A 19,634-nucleotide genomic window follows, 5' to 3' on the forward strand; every position below is an offset into this window, starting at 1 on the left:
TGAAGCCTGGAGTGTACCTAGTTATACTTTTACGTTTATGTTAATAATTTCTTCATTTCAAAAAGTATTATTAAGTCAACAATAAATACACCTGAAACGTATACACTGACTTTTCACCCTCTTTTCATTGAGAAACATGAACATGCTATTACAATATACCATATTATATGGTATGGAAATATGAATCATAACTTATTATAAGTGGTCATGTAGCCTATTATCTTCCATCACTTTATCAACAACAGCAATACAATTACTCATAGGCATATTGCTAATAATAATATAAATAGCAATACTTTTTGATGAGGTAATATCATTTAGACATAAGTGTTGCTTTTTTCTCTTTATAGTAGGCTAATAATAATATTGTGTTATGTTAATCAATTTCTTATGTATGTTTGTTTGTGTCGGAGCGCTCGCGTTGTGGTTGATCATGCCCCGGAAGTACTCACCAACCCGGAAGTGCACCATGGAGAGCAAGAAAGCGATGGCGGGGGACACTTCAACCGAGCTTCTTTTTATAGATACGTTTAAGCACCAGAGTGCAGAGGTAATATATCTCACGCATTATCACCCTCTCATATATTAACTGTAGAGCTGTCCGCATTCAATACTCATGTCGCGCATATTGAGGAGTTTTGAAGATTGATGCTAAACTTCCAAGCTAGCGATGTCAACATAGCTAACATTAGCAGTTGTGTCGTGGTTGTCGCGATAACGTTACAATTCCCAGCTTTTATTGCACTACACACTTGACTAAATCTACACATAATTGTACTAAATACATTATTTAAATGTAATTGTATTTACATAATCATAGCACGCCCTCCCGCTGTTGTTTATTGCACACTTGCGCATTTTGTTTGTATTTCAGCTTAGTGGCTAATGCTAACTGTAAGTCTCGTCACGAGCATCTTTACGTTACCTCAGCAAAATAGACTGTTCTGGTCTGTAGTATCAGTTTTGGTTTGTGTAGTTACTGAAGACATTTATAATCTCAATGTTTGTATTAATTATGATGTTCAATGCTCTTCAGTTAACCAACGTGGATGTGGTGCGGTTTCCTTGCGGGGTGCTGATCACAGAAGTGCGGGTTATTCCTCCAGGGATCAAAGCACACAGCAACGTACCTGACAACAGAGCATTTGGGTAAGAGCAATATTGATATCTCAAACATGAATACAGTAAGTAGCTAGTGTATTAGGTCCACCTATATCAACCAAATGCAGTTTATTAAAGCAACCTTGCAATCAATTAAATATATTATTTCTTCATATTATGGAATACAGATTGTAAATCTGGTAAAAAAGAGCGCATTGGTATTGTAAAGCTCTTCAGTATCAGCAGGTACCCACTCATGGTATCAGAGACAGAGAAAAGCTCGATGGCTCATCCCTTTGTTGCAGGAAATCCTTAACCTCATTGCCAATGCTAGCTCGCCTCTGGATAAGTTTATTTGCTACAGATACCTGAGCTGTGTGTGGGTAGAAAAGTATTTTGACACCTGAGCTTCATTGTGTGGATCTTGATTCCCACTGAGCCTGTTGGGTATGTGTGATGTAATTTAACTGAACGAATGGGCTCAGTGCTCATCAGTGCACAGACCAAAGCAGGTCATGACACTGTTGTGTCGGGGTTGTAACATTATAAATATAATCCTCTATCAGGGTATATGTCATAATATGTGTCGCAGTATTGCTATACAGATGTGATGAAGTGAATTGAGTTAAACATCTGTTAAGGTGATTATGGATAATGCCTGTTTTGCCTAGTTCAGCAAATTAAATAAAAACGTATATTGTCTCATATTACACATTTGTTTATTGGATAAACCTGTACAATCTAATGCAGACAAATACAACTGTTCTGCCATAAAGTCTACTTTTTAAGATGCCATTATTTTTTTTGCTTTTTTGTTGACACTGTTATAGAGGTGGTAGTTGATTTATATGTTTTAGCACTGAGGTCATAGTTAGTGCTGCTCATATTCGTTTTTTTGAGTAAGGATAAAAACAATTTAAACTGCTCTCTATATGATGCAGTCCAGTACAACACCACTCATAGGCACACAATAATAGACATACAATTCAGTCTACACATTTCCAACAGTGACAACAAATACTGAACATTACAAATAAAATATTTTATGGCCGTTGTATTTGCATTGCAATAGATTGTACAGGTGTACCTAATAAAGTGGCCACTGACTATATTGTCATAATGATCACCAACTCCTATCTTGATGTTTAACTTAATACTCAATAAAGTTGTTTGGAGAGAAGGCGATTGAGCCATGACTGCCACATTAATGTGTGTGTGTGTTTCTGTGTTCCAGGGAGACGTCACCTCATGCCTTCCAGTTAGAGCTGTTCTTTAATAATGCCACCAAACCAAACAACCCCACGTTCCACAGACTGGGCAGGTCAGAATGATTTTCCCTTCCCCTTCTCCTTTTGTTTCTGTGTTACTTTGAACCTCTCCTTCATCTCTGTATTTCCTGGTCATGTTCAAAAAGTGCTTAAGATGCAGTTGTCTGTCTCACCTGTGGAACCAGTCGTGGTAGCATCTGAGCCCTGTTCTCAGACCAGAGCGTGCGTGTGTGCACCTGCACCCACCCATATTCAAGTCTCTTTGTTCCCATGCTGGCTAACTGGTCTCTCCAGAAACTCAACCTCGCCCACAAAGTAGCTGGCACACAAAACGTGTCAGTCCTGGTGTGATAGATGAAGAGTGAAATGATTGAGTCCAACATTTTTATTCTACCTTCATAATAACAGAGGTGTGCACAGTAGCACCCGAGTGCCTACTTGTATTGAGAGGCGTGTATTGTGTAAGAGTTGTTGAAAACTAAATACGACACACCCAAGTTATTATCTCTGCTGGGAAAGTTGGGAGTAGTTTTTATTTCTTTAAACCAGTCTGGTTGCTATTCCAAATGTCAAAAACTAATTTGACTGAAATGTTTGTGGACAAGAATTGTTTTTGTCAGCTGAGGTGATCATCAGGATATAGATGATCTAGATCAGGGATTCCCAAAGTGGGGTGCGCGAGAGGAAAAGTGTAATGGCGGTCTGATGGTGTAATAATATTAAATATTTAAAAAAAATGTAATTTTAATTTAAAAACTGTCAGGTGGGACATCTGAAGCTATCAGTCGTAAAAGAGGAGAGAGAGAGAGGAATCGGAGGCGAGGGGAACGGAGAGGTGCGTTGGGGAGAGACCGGGAGAAGAAATCGAGCCAGAGTCAGAGGAAGATGAGACAGAGGAGACCGGAAAGGAGGAAGGGATAGCACAGACAAATCGGGAGCACATCGGCCCATCGCGGAGTCAAGGTGAAAAAAGAGGAAACGAGAGTGAGCATCAGCCTGGGGAAAAAAGAGGAAATATGATAAAGTATCTGTGTCTGGGCTTCACTTGGATTGGCAACGCAGATTCCCCGAAGCCACAGTGCGTGGTGTGCAGTGAGGTTCTGGCTAACAGTCTGAAGCTCTTATTTACGTCGCCACCTGAACACCAAGCATGCCAGTGCAAGTCAAAAGCCCCTTACATTGTTTATATCGAAATTGGAGGAGTTACAAAACAGCCCAAAACAACTGGAGTCTCATTCATGTGTTGGGTCTATAAATGACGCACTACGGGCTTCATATCTGGTTACAGAATAGCGAGAAAGGGGCTACCGCACACAATCGCCGAAGACGTGTGCTTGCCAGCTGCCAGAGAGATGGTGGAATGTATGATTGGAGAGAGAGAAGCAAAAAAGTTGGACATGATCCCGGTGTCCAACAACACTGTGTCGCGCCGCATCGATGCTTTGTCCGAAGACATCCTGGCTTCATTAGTCGCTCATTAATTGTAAATTAAATGTGATGCAATCTGCCTCTGAGCCTGTGCGTGTGTGCTCGCATCCGTATTGCTCTTTAAAAGTGAAAGTTATTGAAACTTTGTTGCAGTGTTTCAGGGCGTTTTCACACCATCAGTTCGTTTGCTTTGTTGCAGTTGCTCCTTTGTTCGGTTTGTGTTCACACTGCAACATTTAACAGCGGACTAAATCTTGTAAACAAATGCCACGCGCGAGCAAACTGTTCTCTCATTGGTCCGATTCTTATGCGGCTATGAAGGCTTAAAAGGCTCTGTTGCTTCTTTTTTTTTTTATTATTAAGGGGGGGGGGGGGGGTGCGCGAACCCGGTCGGGATGTAGAAGGGGGTGCGCGGTCTAAAAAGTTTGGGAACCGCTGATCTAGATAACCATGATAATGCAGTTTTGCCTGTTAAGTTTTTCATGGCTTTTTGCCTTTCTGTGACACAAAGTAAGACAGTATGGGTGTGTTGGATGACCACACAGTGGCTCCATGGCCTGTCACAATAACTCATTTTGTTGGACGATATTTTGCCCCAGAAACAATTGTGAGAAACAATATTATTGTTATTTTAAGACCATTTTATGTTAATGATATACTAATATCATGATAATGCAAGAACATCCTAAAAGAACAATTACACTTTTATTCTTAAGAATATTCAGACAATTGGAATTTGAACAAAATATGAAAATGTCCAAAATATATAAAACATCAATCTGTTAAGTCTGTTAACAAAAATGTGTAATGTCTGCGCAATGCCCAAATCTTACAATAATACAAACAATAACAGGGAAACCCTGCTGTTCCTTCTGGCATCATGTTGGCTAAATGTTGGTGACATTGTCCAGGCTTTTTGAAATTATACCATGTCTACTTTGGAACACTTATAAGTCAATGGGTTATGGCCAGTTCAACCAATTTGCAAGTTTTTTAAAAATCTGAATGTAATATATAGAGGTCTGGAGAAAAAAAGAGAGAGAATTTTGCACAGCATGAATGTGTTTTATTGCATATATATACCGGCAGGTCTTGAAATATCTTTAAAAGCATTGTCACTTGGTGACATGGCAGATTTTCCTTCATTAGATAAGAGAGAGGTGATGGGGAATGAGAGGAGAGAGAGATGGGGCATGATCAGAGTGCTCATAATTATGCAGCAATATTGTGCTATTTTTTAACGAAATGTATCAGATTGCTGCTAAACCTCATTTAAATCTCATGCTATTTTCAAACACAAAAATGTCCGAGATGATGAACAAGCGTACGTTCCTAGTTCAGGAATTTCCCTTTGTGAATATTTGCACTAATGTTTGAATCTTCCCTGTGTTGCTTTCTTCCGTCAGTCTGGAATATGACGAGAACAAGTCCATCGTGTTCAGACCCAGTGGAAAGGTAAACGGTCGTCCACAAACAAGATGATTTGTATTTTTCTTCTTTTGATTTGTGAATAACTAAATGGCTTTTTTTCTCTTTTTTTGCATGCAGGTGAACACAGACGGCCTGGTGCTGCGTGGCTGGTACACCAGTCTGACTATAGCAGTGTACGGGACAGCAGAGCGCTCCCATGGCCATGACCAGTCCTCACCCCCCCCTCCTCCACCCCCACCCCCCCAACAGACGAGCGGGCCCAAGCGGCTCATTAAACAAGGTAACTAACTGAAGCATCCAATGAACAGGTTATCTCTTATTTTCCCTAATTTGCTTGTTATGATGTCAGTCTATTGGTTTTTTTGTTGTTTTTTTTTAGAGTGGGAAAAAGATGAGCAGTACAATGGTAGCCCACCCAGACCAGCACCCAGAGGGCCTCGTACTCCACCTGGGCCTCCGCCCCCGGATGATGACGATGAAGAGCAGGTCCAAGTGACGGGTAAGAACTGCAAACATCCGTCACGTACTGTCTGACGCTGTTGATCAAAGAGTGTTTCTCCTTAATTCAAGGGAAAGAAAATTTCACATTTGTCACCCTGCAATCTCCTTGTCAGTGTGGTTATAAAATCCAGTGTTTTTACCATCAGTTACATTTATTCTGTTACAAGAGAGGCAGCATATGATAAATTACCTTTTTATTGTTTTGGATGTTTTATCCCATTTGCTTCAATCTGTATACTTTACACCAGAATTGGTTTAAAGTAAAGGCTATTTGTTTTTAATCAAATGTTTCCTCATCAGTCAGTTCATTTAAGTACAATAAGAAAAGTAACATTATTCTCAGGTACCCCAGTGTTGCATGGTGTTATGGTTGTTAGTGTATTTGAAAATGCTGACTACCGGTAAGTGTTCTTGTACAGGTAAATGGTACACCAAGTTCACTGTGTTGCGTAACATTTCCCAAGCAAGTCTCTGCATGCCGACTATCTCAATGAACTGAAAATAATGAAACAGTGGCTGCCTGCCAGGTGAGAAAACACATTTTTAAACAACTGTCACGCTCGGATAATGGCTGGCCTTCGTGAAAAGTATAAGCATTGTGTTAAAACATGCAAAAACACAGGCGTTGAACCTCAAGCTGTTTTGCATAAGTAGGCCTCTACTTCTCTAGATAACGTGTAGTTTGCATGTTCGTATGTGCCCTGTGGGGATGTAAGGTGACCTGTGTGCCCTCTGGTCTCCCTTGTGACATTTACAGTGGGCGTGGTCAAAGAGGAGCCGAGCGAGGGCCGCGAGGACTACCTGGAGGCCGTGTCCCCCGAGAGATCGCTGCCTGCTGATGAACTGTACTCTGATGCGGAACCAGAGGAAGAGGAGGAGGAGCAAGAGGAGGAAGAAGATGCACGGACCGAGGGGAGCGTTCCGGAAGAGGACGAAGAAGTGGAGGAGGAGGGTGAGGACGAGGAAGAGGAGATGGAGGAAGGTATGGGGAGTTACTTTGTGAGAGTAGGATAGTCTGCAATCCCAAATGGATGCCCGGCCCCTGAACCCCTTGGTTCTGCAAACTCATCAGACTCCCTCGGTGGGGGGGGGGCTGAGTGACAGTTGGGCAGAGTGTGAGCGCTCTGGCATGCTGCCTCCATCGACAACCGCTGGGTGCTCCAAACTCTCTGTGAGCCCGCCACCAGGGCTACTCTGAGGGCATTCAGCATTCATAAGTTTGTCATGTTCAAAGTTTGCTTTATTGTCAATTCCACAATGTACTGCACATACAGGGGAGTTGAAAATCCGTTTCTCTCTAGTCCAACATATAACATAAAGTGAATACAGTGCAATAGATTAAAAAACATTAAACATTTAGGCAATAAATATATATAATAAGAGAAAATATATATAATAAGAGAAAAAAACAAAAAAGCTATCAATCTGTATTTAGCAGCAGTTGGACATGGGGAGTCTTAAAAGGGAGGAGGGAGAGATTTCAGAGAGTTCAGCTTCCTAACAGCCTGGTGGACGAAGCTGTTTGAGGTTACGGAGGCTCCGGTATCTTCTCCCAGAGGGCAGGAGGCTGAAGAGACTGTGTGAGGAGTGGCTGGAGTCGCGCACAATCATGGTCACTTTGCGGGTGAGGCGAGTGTCATATATGTCCTGCAGGGAGGGGAGTGAGGCACCAATGATCCTTCCAGCTGTGTTCACTATGCGCTTCAGGGCTTTCCTGTTGTAGTCAGTGCAGCTTCCGCCCCACTCATTTCTACACACACATTTTATGAACGGTTAAAGAATCTCATGTATTTTGTCCAAATTGTTGTCTTTCGTCTCCCCCGCCCTTCCAGGTGATGACGGCTATGAGCAGATCTCCAGCGATGAGGACGATCTGGATAACGGTAGCTTCAAGCTGCCCACCTTTGACATAGACTACACTCCTGAGGACCTGGCATCTGTCCCGCCTGTCCAGTACGACCCGTACGAGAGAGAACTCAGACCCCTGCTCTACTTCACCCCTCCGTACAAGACCCGCTTTGACACCCAGTTTGAGAAGGCCCGCGTGGAGGAACCCAGGGACCCCGGTGGAACAGAATCACCCGCAGGCGGAGAGGCGGCTGAGGCCGTGGTCCAGCTGAAAGAACTACTAACTAGTATTGGAGATGACAGAGACGCCCGCTGGGTCACGGCTCTGGAACAGGCACATGCACTCCTGGCCAAAGGGTTGGCTTATTTAATCAAACAAGGTGAGGGCGAGATGGAGGGATCTGTTGGAGTTTTAGTCAAATGGGCGCTCCAAGCTCTGAGTATGGAGATTGCTCTCACACAGCCCATTGCCCTGAATCTCAGACAGTTGAAAGCCGGTGCCAAGCTAGCATCACACCTTGCAGAGTGGCCCCAGGGCCTCTCGGTGCTGCTGCGCGAAGGGGCCCTGGGTGTGCTGCTGGAGTTGGTTCAAGCCGACCATGTCTCCTCCACACTGAAGCTGAATATCCTGAGAGCTCTGGGGGCTCTGACCAGCGCTCCTGCTGGCGCCGAGGCCTTCCTACGTACTGGAGAGTCAGAGAAGAGCGGCTATCAGGTGAGCATCACAAAGTATACAAACACCGTTTCATTATATACAGATTGTCTTCTACATTTCTCTAGGAGGGATACCAGATCTAGAGAATACGAATGCAATGACAATTCTTGATCTGACAAGCTGTATGTCTTTTATAGCGTTTAGTCCAGCTGTTCCTGCGTGAGGAAACAGTGAGGGTCATAACAGCTGGCAACACCATATTGCAGAAAAGCCACATGTATGAGATACTGGTCGACCTGCAACGTGCAGCAACAGCATGGAGTGAACCCCAGCAGGTAGATGCACACACACACACACTCTCTCTCTCTCTCTCACACACACACACACACATGTTACTGCCAAAGTCAAAGTACATTTTTCATGATTATCATGACGTATCATTCTCAGGAGGAGATGGAGATGGATGCTGACATCCCCATGGAGGAGGAACCGTCACTAAGCTCCTCCCCTGTGAGCGAGGCAGAGCTCGATAGGCTGGCAGGGGTTTTGGAGGAGTTACATCACCTGCTAGAGACGGCCCCTTACTGCATGGTGCAGCCCCCTGGAAAAGCCTTCCCTACTACCGCTAGAATAACAGGACCACAGGAGAGGGACGATCCGTACCCAACACTGTACAGGTACACTTCACCTCAAACCTCACGATATAACGTTGAGTGTAGTTTGGATTTGTAATAACGCATTTTCGCCTTTCTCAGGTATATGCATGCATGCCATTTCCTGGAGAGCACCGCGGCGGTGTTGTCTGTGGCTGCAGCGGCCGGTCACTTGGGGGTCACCCAAGCCGTTCGAGAGCTCCTGCGCTTCCTGTCGCTCACCCAGTCGGGTCTGCTCTTCCTCCTCGCCCAGCCCACTCCCACCAACCTGCTACTGCGTCTCCTGGCATCGGTGGCAGAAGCCGAGAGCGAGGAGACCACCTTCACGGGGGGAGAGGGAGGCATGTCGGGGCCAGGGTTCGGCGAAGAGGGCTTCGGCATTTGGCTGATGCAGGCGCTGCACGCTCTGCAGGGCGTGTCGGAGCTCATGAGCCACGTGGCTGCAGGAGGAGACGGAGGAGCCGGGCTAGAGGAAGGGGACAATGCGGAGGTGCTGGGAATGCTCCACGCGCTCTACCTGATGACCTTCACGCAGACTGGTCGCAGCGCCGTGGCCCACATCCTCAGCCTGGACAACAACCTGTCGTGTCTGGTCACTCTGCTCCAGCACCACAGCAAGGACGGACAGGGGTACAGCTGGCGTCTCCTTCTTCTTGTGTCTCTTGCTGTGTTACTTCAGGCGCCTGTGTGTTGATTTACGAGTCTTTTTGTGTCTTCTTTTCTTTAAGTGAGGCCAAAGCTCGCAAAGCAGTGACATATAATTATGCCTGTATGCTGGTGTTACTGGTAGTGCAGAGCTCTAATGAGCTGCGGACGATGGAACAGTATGCTGCGCCTCTACTCGCCATTGCCAAGGCTGATGACACCAATGCCAAGCTCCAGGGTAAATGTTATCAGTGTTGCATGAAGCTATCATGACATATGTGACACTTTTTGTGTTTTTTTTTATTGTTAATGTTTTGTTCTTCAGAGCTTAGCAAGTGGCTTGAGCCTCTGGAAAAACTTCGCTTTGAGATTGGCAGCATTCCTACACTCATAGACTACATTAAACAGGTACGGGTCTCTACCTCTATATACTAACTGCTGAGCTAAAGCAACACTTCAATACACATTACCGACACAGTCCAATGATTTGTCTATGACATTTGATTCAGGGAGTCCATTGATTCTTTTAGTGACCTGAACCCACAGGGACTCAGAGTCCAGGTTCATTCGTTTTATTTAATCAAGATTCATCAGAGGAGAACAGTACAATGTTGTCACCACTTATAACCAGGCCGGCTCATTCTGAAACCTGTGTAAGAGTGCAAACTTTATAAACAACAAAACTGTTACCAAAACAAGAAGTATGTCTTTAAGTCACACACTCAATGATATGTTTTGTCTCATTTTGTACCTTAAAGCCACCACAAATACAGTACATGTCTTTGGAATGCAGAGCTTCACCGACAACTCTGAACTGCTCAAACATATTCCTGCTGTGTAGCATATTTAAGGCTTCATGCAAATAACAGCGCTATAGGTCATTTTAAATGTGTGTCTTCTCTTGACTTCAGAATCTGGAAAATGTGTTGACTGCTGAGGGAACTGGACTCGTCACTGCTCTCAAGGTCCTTTGTCACATCGCCTGCCCCCCACCTGCTGTGGAGGGTAAACACACCAAACATGATTTTTCACTCTTTCAGTGGTTACATCATCTTCTTTTTACTGGAAAGTTTTTGTAAAGAAAAAAAAATATTATTAAAGATGCAGGCGTTTTCCTTCAAGCAAACAAAAGTTATTTAGCGGTGTCCTTGAGGTTTTACAAAGCCTGTTGAATGGATGTCTTTTCCCATAAAACATTTGAGAAGCTGATTTAAAAAAAAAAAAATTTAAGCATTTTAAATCCTGTATTGTTTGCACCCTGTTCTCTGCCATTGCTGGCACATTACTGCATTCCTCGGCACATTAGCGCCTCCTATAGATTAGTGGACTAGTGAGGGACCATTAGCAGCAATGTGTACTAGTAGCTACTACTGGGTCAAACACTCCACACGGTATCTTTAAGATGCAAAGCTGGTTACCGTGTTCATTGATGTCCACTGCAACAGTTACAGAAGAGAGAGCTGTTCTTCACAGTGTTTTCCTCCTTTCCACAGGTCAGCAGAGGGATCTTAAGTGGAGTCTTGCAGGGGTCCAGCTGTTTTCTGGCGAGGGTCTGGATATGTGCGTGCGTGTTTTACAGAAGCTGTGCAGCCTGTTGCTGCAGCCGTGGCGCGTGCACGGACACATGGGCCCCACGCCGCAGCGCTGCATGATCCTCAGCATATGCATCGGCACACTCAGATTGCTGCGCACCATGCTGATGGAGCTGCTGCGCGGGGGAGCGTTTCAATTCAGGGACACTCGCGTGGCCAGCGTGTTGGTGACGCTCCACATGATAGTCTGCTCCATCCCCGCGTCCGGGCGCCTAGAAGGAGAGGAGACGAGAGTGCAGGCGCTCATCGTTGACGTGCTGCTCACCTTCACGCAGGGCGTTAATGAAGAGGTGGGTGAACGAGATAAACGTATGTTTAGTTTAGCCAAGAAATATGGTGCAAAAAGTCTCAATTTGTGGGTTTTGTTGTAGGTGACTCATACAGAAGAGACACTGGCCAGTAACACGTGGTCTCTGATGCTGAAGGAGGTTCTGGGCTCACTGCTGAAAGCTCCTGAAGGTGTGTTCTCTGGTTTGACGTTGCTCTCTGAGCTCCTGCCTCTTCCACTGCCAATGCAGAGCACTCAGGTAACTCATCCTATCCTACTGGTCGCCCCATCTGTCCCACACTTAATTCTGATGGATTGAAAATGATGAAACATGAATTGATCTTTGTCTCTGTAGGTGATATCAGTCCAAGATGTGGCTGTAGCCTTAAACACGAGGAAGCTGTGGAGCATGCACATACGGGCGCAGTGGAAAGTGCTTTCCGAGGCGCTGAGGTGCGTGTGCGCCACCAGCTGCCCTCCTTTCCTGGCCATGCTGAGGAGAATGTGTGTCCAGCTGGCGGATCTGTCGTCACCCACCGCACTACTCATCAAGAAGACCCTGCTGGAGCTGCTGCTGGAGGAGCTGCAGCCGTGAGTGACAAACACACACACACACACACAAGCAGTTGTTTGTGTTTCTGCTCTGAATTGTATTTTAAGTGTATGCGATGTGTTGACTGCAGGGCGGAGGGGAAAACTGTGTGCTGGGGCCAGGTCCTGCGTCTGCTTTCTTTGATGGATGCGCTGGTGTCACAGAAAGCTTGCAAGAGCGCAGCGCTTCACCTTCTGTCCGGGTCCGTGTCTGGAGATGAACAACTGGCCGATGTGTTCCCCTTGCTGCTGTCTCTGTTGGTTCCTCCAGCTGACCACTCCCTACAGCAGCAGCAATGCAGCGAACTAATGGGGACAATATTACTGTCACTGTGTGACCAGGTAAGCAGTAACATGAAGGTAAAGCGCAAATGTAAACAAGTCCTTACAGGAAGAAAAGGCAATGCCTTCAAAACAAAATCTGAATCTCCATCTTCACCAGGACATTTCTCTGGTGGTTTCTCCGCCCGGTGAGAGCTGTGTGTCAGAGGCTGAGCAGCTGGCCAATTCACTTCCAGGGCGGGAGATGATGCTGTTGGTGTGCAACGCCTTGTTGGAGGTTTTGGGGAATTCAGAGAGCAGCGTCCCACTCCTCCTCACCTGTATCAGGACTTTGACATTCCTTACCGAGCACGATTATGGACTCTACCACCTCAAAGTGTAAATGACAACTTCTTCTTGTTTCTTGGCATTACCAATGTCTGTCTTTACAGCCTCTTCTCTTTCTACCAGGCATAGCGTCCTTTTCTTACTCAAACACAACTTTGACTGAGGCACTTCATCTTTGTTTCAGAGCTCTGAAGAAGTATAGTCCTGGTCTATGCTCCCTGTTGAAGAGATTGGTGTTGAACTTCAACAAGGACTCAGCAGATCTGCTGTCGGCTCTTCTTGACTTCCTGAGACAGATCCTCAACACAGAAACAATGGTCAGTACCTGTTTTTTTAAGTTTTCATGCTTACAGTTATCATAAAAAAACGTCTGAATTCGTAGGCACGTTGGAGATGCGTTTAAATGACTAATTGTGCAGGACTTTGCATCTCTTGCAGTGTTGAATATGGTATGTGATCGTTGGATTTTATCGTTGGATCTCTCTCTTGTAATCCAGTGTGTAGATGAGGCCCCGGGGTCCGGCGAGGAGTCCGTCTTCGCTCCTCCACGGCTGCTAACGGGCTCTGAGATGAAAGCTCTGCTGCAGTGGGAGGCGTCCGAATCCCATCCGCTCCCGACTTTAGAGAAACAGATTACGGTACAGTTTATACACTTTGTGTATTGTTTTTGAAAAGTCAGTGTTGATGCTGCCTTGGTATTTTAACTAACTCTGTAATTCTTGTGTCTTTAGAAACTATGTAAGGAAGATGATTCATTGGAGACGATGTTGGAGACCGTGGTTGTTCTGAGGCAGACGCTGGAGACGGCCACAGACGCACCTCCTGCAGCCGACACTGAGCCCACTCTGCCAGCACCCGAGGCGCTCGCGGCCCAGTTTAATCACAGGTACATACGTGCAGTCATCAATCACAGGGAGGCCCTCACCATCCCAGCCAACCTGTCACGGATGATGCACTAAAATGTGCCTTGTGCATCACTTTTGTTGAAAGTGAGAGGAAACAACTGGATGTGATCAAAGGCGTATCATTCCTCTGTGCGTTGTTCTCTGTAGGACGGTGTTCCTCCTGTCAGAAGCTCTAGATGAGCAGCTGAAGACTCTGTGGTTCTCCCCGTTCCAGACTGATGACATTGAAGCAGACATTGATATGGTATGTGTCTGTTTACATGCTCTTTCATCACACTGGCAAAAACTAGAATTCAGATTTTGCTGAATTCTCTTATTTTCTCGTCAATGCATTGTAAATCGTACAAAATCCAAATAATTAATCATTACTGCATTGCTACATTAACTGTACTGGTGTGAAAAACTGGTTTAAACCAGAGGTAGACTTCACTTCATGGATTAACTCACGTTAAGTGTCCTTCTTGACCATGTACAGTTATGAAGGCCTGTGCCTGTGGATGGACAGTATGTCTGTAATTGCCACTTTGTGTGTGTGTTGCAGGTGAAGGTGGATCTGGTGGGTCTGGCTCAGGAGTGTTGTCCAGAACTGGACCTGAAGGCAGAGCTGGAGCGCTCCTTCATGTCTGAGCCCTCCTCTCCCGGTGACAGCAAGGCTCCAAAAGGCTTCCGACTGGGCAAACACAAGCACGAGACGTTCATTACAAGGTACAGTTCCAGTGTTTGTTTTCACATTTGTTCTGTATTCATTGCAGAGAACTAACATCTGGATTCTTGTTTTAATCAACCGACTGAATGTTCACCTCGTGCTCGTCTCTGCAGCGGTAAATCTGACTACATTGAGCCTGCTAAGAGAGCCCACATCATGGCCGCTCCTCGCGGCCGCGGAGGTCGAGGAGGCTTTGGACAGAATCTCTGCCGACCCCACGATATCTTCCGCCAGCGCAAACAGAACACCTCCCGTCCTCCCAGCATGCATGTTGATGACTTTGTCGCTGCGGAGTTTAAAGACATTACCACGCCTCTTGGACTTTTGCCTCCTAAACGGCCCCCCAAGAGCTCCCCTAAACCCCCCACCAGAGGACTGTTCACTGGTAACAGAGGCAGAGGCGCCTTCCACAGCCAGACTCGCTTTTTCACTCCCCCACAACCTAAAGGTGTACTGCTGTCAGGTACGTACACACAGACACTCCACTCTGTTGAGTCAAAAGTTTCTTGTGTTCACTTGATAAGACCTGTGTTTATGGTCCTCCAGGTTAGTGTAGTTTTAACTTATGTCAATACATTATATGTATAAATAATGCTCAGATTGTCTCTGTTGTTGATGAATACCATTACTAGTGCAGCTCAAACATGTGACTGCACGGATAATATCACAGAAAACTAAAAATGATCTAATAATTGGTTCTCTTTAGTTTTGGATGCAGAGAACATGCCATTCATCTTTGTGTTCCGACTAAATGTTACAATTCATTGTCTGTATAATATTTGCCCAGATAGCACACTAAAATTTGTATACGGTGTATTTTTTACACTATTTATGTGCAACGATAACTGAGCAAACTCAGCATGAGATGAAACCTCTGAAAAATGCTAGTTAGTGAACCTTGAGTTAAGATGGTGTAAACAGTGTGTAGTTGTAGTATTGAATTTGGGCACACTGCAGTTCAGAGCCACCTATTGGCTGGCAGAGGGAGCTAATTGCTGTATTTTGGTGCTGTAGGTAACTACACTCGCAGAGACGGAGGCCGTGGTTCCTCGTGGAGCGGCCAAGTTCCAGCTATCACTCACAGAGGAACCTACAGTGAACCCCGCGGAGGCCAGAGCAACTTCACACGCGGACCGCTGCCCTCCAGACAACCCCCAGCAAGTATGAAGCGCAGACCAACAAACACTTTTTGTTGATTTCTGCGCTCTGAATTTCTAACAATGAACTTTAAAATTATGTTTTTCCCTCCGTCTCTGTCTGTCAGGTGCATATAGGCTGGCCCCCCGGGATAGACCCCAGAGGGGAAGAGGAGGCGCCGGGCTGTCTTGGCTCAGCGGGGGAGGAGGCGGTGGCAGCGCTGGAGGAGGAGGTGGAGGAGGAGGGGGAAGAGGATCTCAGGGGAGCAAATTCAGTGGTGGCGGAGGGAGTGGAGGTGGGAGGGGCAGACATGTTCGCTCCTTCACCAGGTAAACTCACCTGGGTAATGACTGCAGCCTCTCACGGCAACATACGGACCAATCAGGATATTATATACACACCGTCTCCATGGAAACATGGTGGATGATGTAATGGCGTAAAGACTCTGTGTTGATGTTTTATGTTTTGTTATCATGAGTTGTATTCGGAGAATAAAGGTCATAGTAACTAAGCTTACAGTTTTGATTTCAAGCAGACACCAGATGAACTGATGCAGACAGTAACTACGATCATCCATCGAACAAGCTTTCCTCAGAGAACTTATTACCCGTAGGATAGAAAGCAACACTTGAATAAATGTTCCACTGAACATCATTAAAAGGACAACATGACACCACGCTGAAGGTTCTTTGGGCGCATGACAATAATTTAGTGTGAAAAGACTACAGTACAGCCTGAGGTGGCCATTTTAAAACAATCTTCAGGAATAGTTCCTTGTGTTTAAGGACTGAAAGTGGTAAGAAAGGTAGTATTTGTGAGACAGAAAGAGCCCCAAAATACATGCCTTTGCCAACTGCAACACTTCCTGGTACCCACACTAATGTCAGAGGTTATATTGTTCGTGCTGCATGCAGTCCTCTAGTCACGGTGGAGACTATTACATCCAAACGGGACGATACAGTACAACATAAAAGCTATGCTAGCTGGCGTCCAATATTTTGATTTGTATGCTTTGTTTTTCATACATGAGACTGACAAACTTATCAAAGATTACACATTGTTAGTGAAGAATGATTGCCAACATTTTAGGTTGTGTTAAAATACATTTAGAAGTTCTTGTTTAACAAAGTTTTTTTCAGGACCTTTTCTAACAGAACATACTGCATCAGATGGATAACTGAGGAAACTAGAAATAATTTGATCAAGAAAATTACTTAAAGTAACTTATTTAATGACAACCTGAGGGATAGAAAATCCAAAAGACATTATCAATGATTTGTTTGTGCAGATCAGATCTGTGGTGAGTCTACAATATGAATTATTGACTTTTACATAAACCGACAGTCAAAAGACTCTTAGTTTGTAAAATTACACAAAAAGACATTTCAAACAAAACATATGGTTCCTTCCAAAGCAGACTGTTCCTCTCTCTCATTCAACACCTAATTTACACACTGATTTGATTCAAAATAAATCTAAAACTCAATCCAAAAATAAAGATTTAATCCTAATCTCCCACCAGTCCAGTCTGCTCAGATGACACCTCCCGACCCTTCCTCTTGATGCAGTCCAGAGTCCGGCTCCTGGTCCCGCCCTTGCGCGTCCCGTCTCCCAGCTGAGGTGACGGAGGTGGACCAGATATATTTATGGCCTGAGCTGAATGCAGTGACAGACTGGAGGCGTGTAAAGACGCCTCCCTCTGCTTGTGTCTCGTCTGCTCCGAGTGCAGCTCCCGCCCAGATGTTAGCAGGGCTCCCTGGTGCTGGTCCCTGGATGTCTGCGCAACCGGATGCAGACTCCTGGTTGGCTGCATGTCTCTGAGGAGCTCCAAAAGTTCCCTCTTCTCCAGCTCCGCCTCTGCCAGCTCCTGTCTTCTCAGGCGCTCTGCTCCTAACAAGGCTCGCATGTCACACATCACACAGGACAGCTGACCCTGCACGGAGAGGACACGGGATCACTGAACATGCATCAACACGGTTCACAGCAACTGTCTGACTGATGTTAGGTCCTAAAAGTAGTAAATACGACTGAAAACAGTTTGAGACCGACAGTGTAGATAATTCCACTTTAATGTTTTAAATGATTAAAGTCTATAAAAGTATATGTAAAATATACATTTATTTATATATACATATACATTCATATTTATTTATATATATGTATGTTTATTTATATATATATATATATATATATATATATATATAGATGTATAACAGTAACATTTCCCAGAAAACTGCCAATGAAGATTGTGTGATATGATGAATGTTTTTGTTTCTAATGTATTTTTTAACATTTACATTACGTACTAAAGCTAACAACTACAGTTATTTGTCCGCATACATAATGAGGTTATCTTACGTTTTATATGCTAAATCAAGTTCTGCAAAGAAGTACCTTTCCAATAGATGGAGTCAAGAAAGAAAGCACATACCGGTATATGTTATTTAAATGTATTACAAAAGATGTATTTATATATTACTGTACTCACTACTAAGTGTCTTTTACTTCAGCCCTGTGGTTGTCACTTTAAAAATGGAGGAGTTAAATACAGGAGAAGGACTGACTGGTCACCTTAAGCTCCTCCACGTCATTCTTCAGCTGCGACTCTTTCTGCACCATGTGTCTCCTCTGAGAGTCCAGCCGAGACTCCATCTCTCGTCTCACCTCCTCCACCTTGCACAGCATCTCTGCCCTGCCGTAAATATTCAGTGAGACAAAGTTACGAACGAATGTAAACTAGAGCAATCATCCATTTTGATGAGGATTTAAGAGAGAGATGCCATTGTCACAACCACACACCTGAGCAGCTCCACTTCTGTGCGCAGCTCTGCTACACAGTTATGCTGTGATTGGTCAATGGAGAGCAGGGTGTGGCCACAGCCGTTGTGACACTCCCTGCTGCGGAAGTTGCATTCGGACAGGTGAGCCACCAAACCCCGCCTCTCCACCTGCAGAGAACAACCTGACGGGACACAGAGAAGGGTAGGCCTCACATGAAGCAACCTTGTACTCAATATGTAAGTGTATCTATCTTTAAAAGGAAACATTTTACGAAAGTAAATTTGGTTTGCAGAAACAGCTTTAAATAACAAAGCCACAGTAGTACACACATGAGTTGAAACGGTAACATTTCTCAAGTAGAAGTGCAGTCACTAAGTTACTTATACACACGTTTTTCCCGTGCCTGAACATTTAGACCATCCCAAATTGTATACTGCACTCTCTCATCTTTAAATCAAGTTCAAAAACTTCTCACAGATCACAGCAGTCACAGACATATCAGGTTAAATGTTGTGTAAAACTATGTTGCTGACGTGCCTGTAGTACTTAACACTGCAAAAAGCCACACCACATGCACACACCCTGTAACTATACCTACCACAATGGTAACATACGTACTCTCCACCTGCCAATGACAGGTCACAGACACATTGTGAGCACAAGAGCACACGCTTGTAAATACATAGACACGTTTAAATTGCTCATTAAAGAATGATGGAAAGTTGACCCTGAATGCATTATTTCTGGGAGCTGAATAAGTCCCATAGGTGCACTATGAGCCACCTGTTGCACCCACAGGTGTCACGTTACCTTTATATACCACACATCCACGATGATGACCATTTAAGAACCGTACAAACACTGCTGATAAACATGACAAATGACACATCACATGAGCTCTTTCATACCTGTGTTAGAGCAGGAGATGAAGGCAAACTCACACTCATCCTCGTGTGTGTGCAGGCTCTCCAGGGAGCAGACCACCTCACAACCCTGCTCGGCATTCACACAAAGTATCTGCAGGCGGTTCAGGTCATTACGCATGTACCTGTCATTTAAAAAATAGCATCAGAGGCAGGAGGGATGGACACAGAGAGCAGTAGACATGTGTGACCCCACTGGATAGTTGTGAAAACTTGAGAATAAATGAAGAGATCATTAAAGACACATGCAGAGACAGACCTGTACAGTGGTTTGAGACTGCCCACGTCCAGTGGAAGTCTGTCCTCAGGACAGGAGTGGTGATGGACCAGCCAGCTGCTGATGCAGGCGCTGCAGTAGGCATGTTCGCAGGGCGCCTGGAGGGGGCGCTCCAACACGTCTCGACACACACAGCACAGAAGACCCTCATTCACATAGCCCACAAACCGCTCCAGATCATAGCCCATCCTACAACCACACAGACAGATTATACAAACACGAGAACCACATAGTGTTGTCTCATTTGTTTCTTCTTTTTTTTTGTATTGTTGTCTTTAACAATAATGCTCCCGCCTACCTGACAAAATAACTTCA

The 19,634-nt window shown here is 44.9% G+C and overlaps 2 protein-coding genes across 2 annotated transcripts; one reads left to right on the plus strand and one right to left on the minus strand.

Annotated features, from left to right (window-relative positions):
• The first annotated feature begins 470 nt into the window (after window positions 1-470).
• virma (vir like m6A methyltransferase associated) lies at window positions 471-15,829 on the plus strand. Its single transcript, XM_079276042.1, has 27 exons — window positions 471-550; window positions 1,037-1,149; window positions 2,336-2,422; window positions 5,204-5,252; window positions 5,346-5,508; window positions 5,608-5,727; window positions 6,487-6,681; window positions 7,562-8,292; window positions 8,430-8,567; window positions 8,680-8,909; window positions 8,988-9,515; window positions 9,614-9,768; window positions 9,856-9,938; window positions 10,442-10,535; window positions 11,024-11,412; window positions 11,494-11,649; window positions 11,746-11,981; window positions 12,074-12,323; window positions 12,424-12,641; window positions 12,775-12,907; window positions 13,088-13,228; window positions 13,322-13,476; window positions 13,643-13,739; window positions 14,037-14,200; window positions 14,315-14,664; window positions 15,216-15,362; window positions 15,466-15,829. Exons 1-27 carry the CDS (start codon window positions 488-490, stop codon window positions 15,669-15,671), a joined length of 5,391 nt encoding a protein of 1,796 aa, XP_079132168.1. The 5' UTR covers window positions 471-487; the 3' UTR covers window positions 15,672-15,829.
• Window positions 15,830-16,845: 1,016 nt separating this feature from the next.
• Window positions 16,846-19,507, minus strand: rnf41l (ring finger protein 41, like; the record flags this gene model as incomplete). Its single annotated transcript, XM_079276175.1, has 6 exons — window positions 16,846-17,271; window positions 17,910-18,030; window positions 18,138-18,300; window positions 18,718-18,744; window positions 19,028-19,167; window positions 19,302-19,507. 6 exons carry the CDS (start codon window positions 19,505-19,507, stop codon window positions 16,846-16,848), a joined length of 1,083 nt encoding a protein of 360 aa, XP_079132301.1.
• Between the last annotated feature and the right edge of the window lie 127 nt (window positions 19,508-19,634).

Source organism: Melanostigma gelatinosum (genome assembly GCF_949748355.1).
Source record: "Melanostigma gelatinosum genome assembly, chromosome: 9".
Taxonomy (NCBI): Eukaryota; Metazoa; Chordata; class Actinopteri; order Perciformes; family Zoarcidae; genus Melanostigma; species Melanostigma gelatinosum.

Bases quoted from the DNA above. Each gene is read 5' to 3' on its own strand.
- virma (XM_079276042.1), top strand. From the start codon at position 488: ATGGCGGGGGACACTTCAACCGAGCTTCTTTTTATAGATACGTTTAAG. The intron at 2,423-5,203 runs GTCAGAATGATT...TTCTTCCGTCAG, and splicing joins ACGTTCCACAGACTGGGCAG to TCTGGAATATGACGAGAACA. The intron at 9,516-9,613 runs GTACAGCTGGCG...CTTTTCTTTAAG, and splicing joins CACAGCAAGGACGGACAGGG to TGAGGCCAAAGCTCGCAAAG.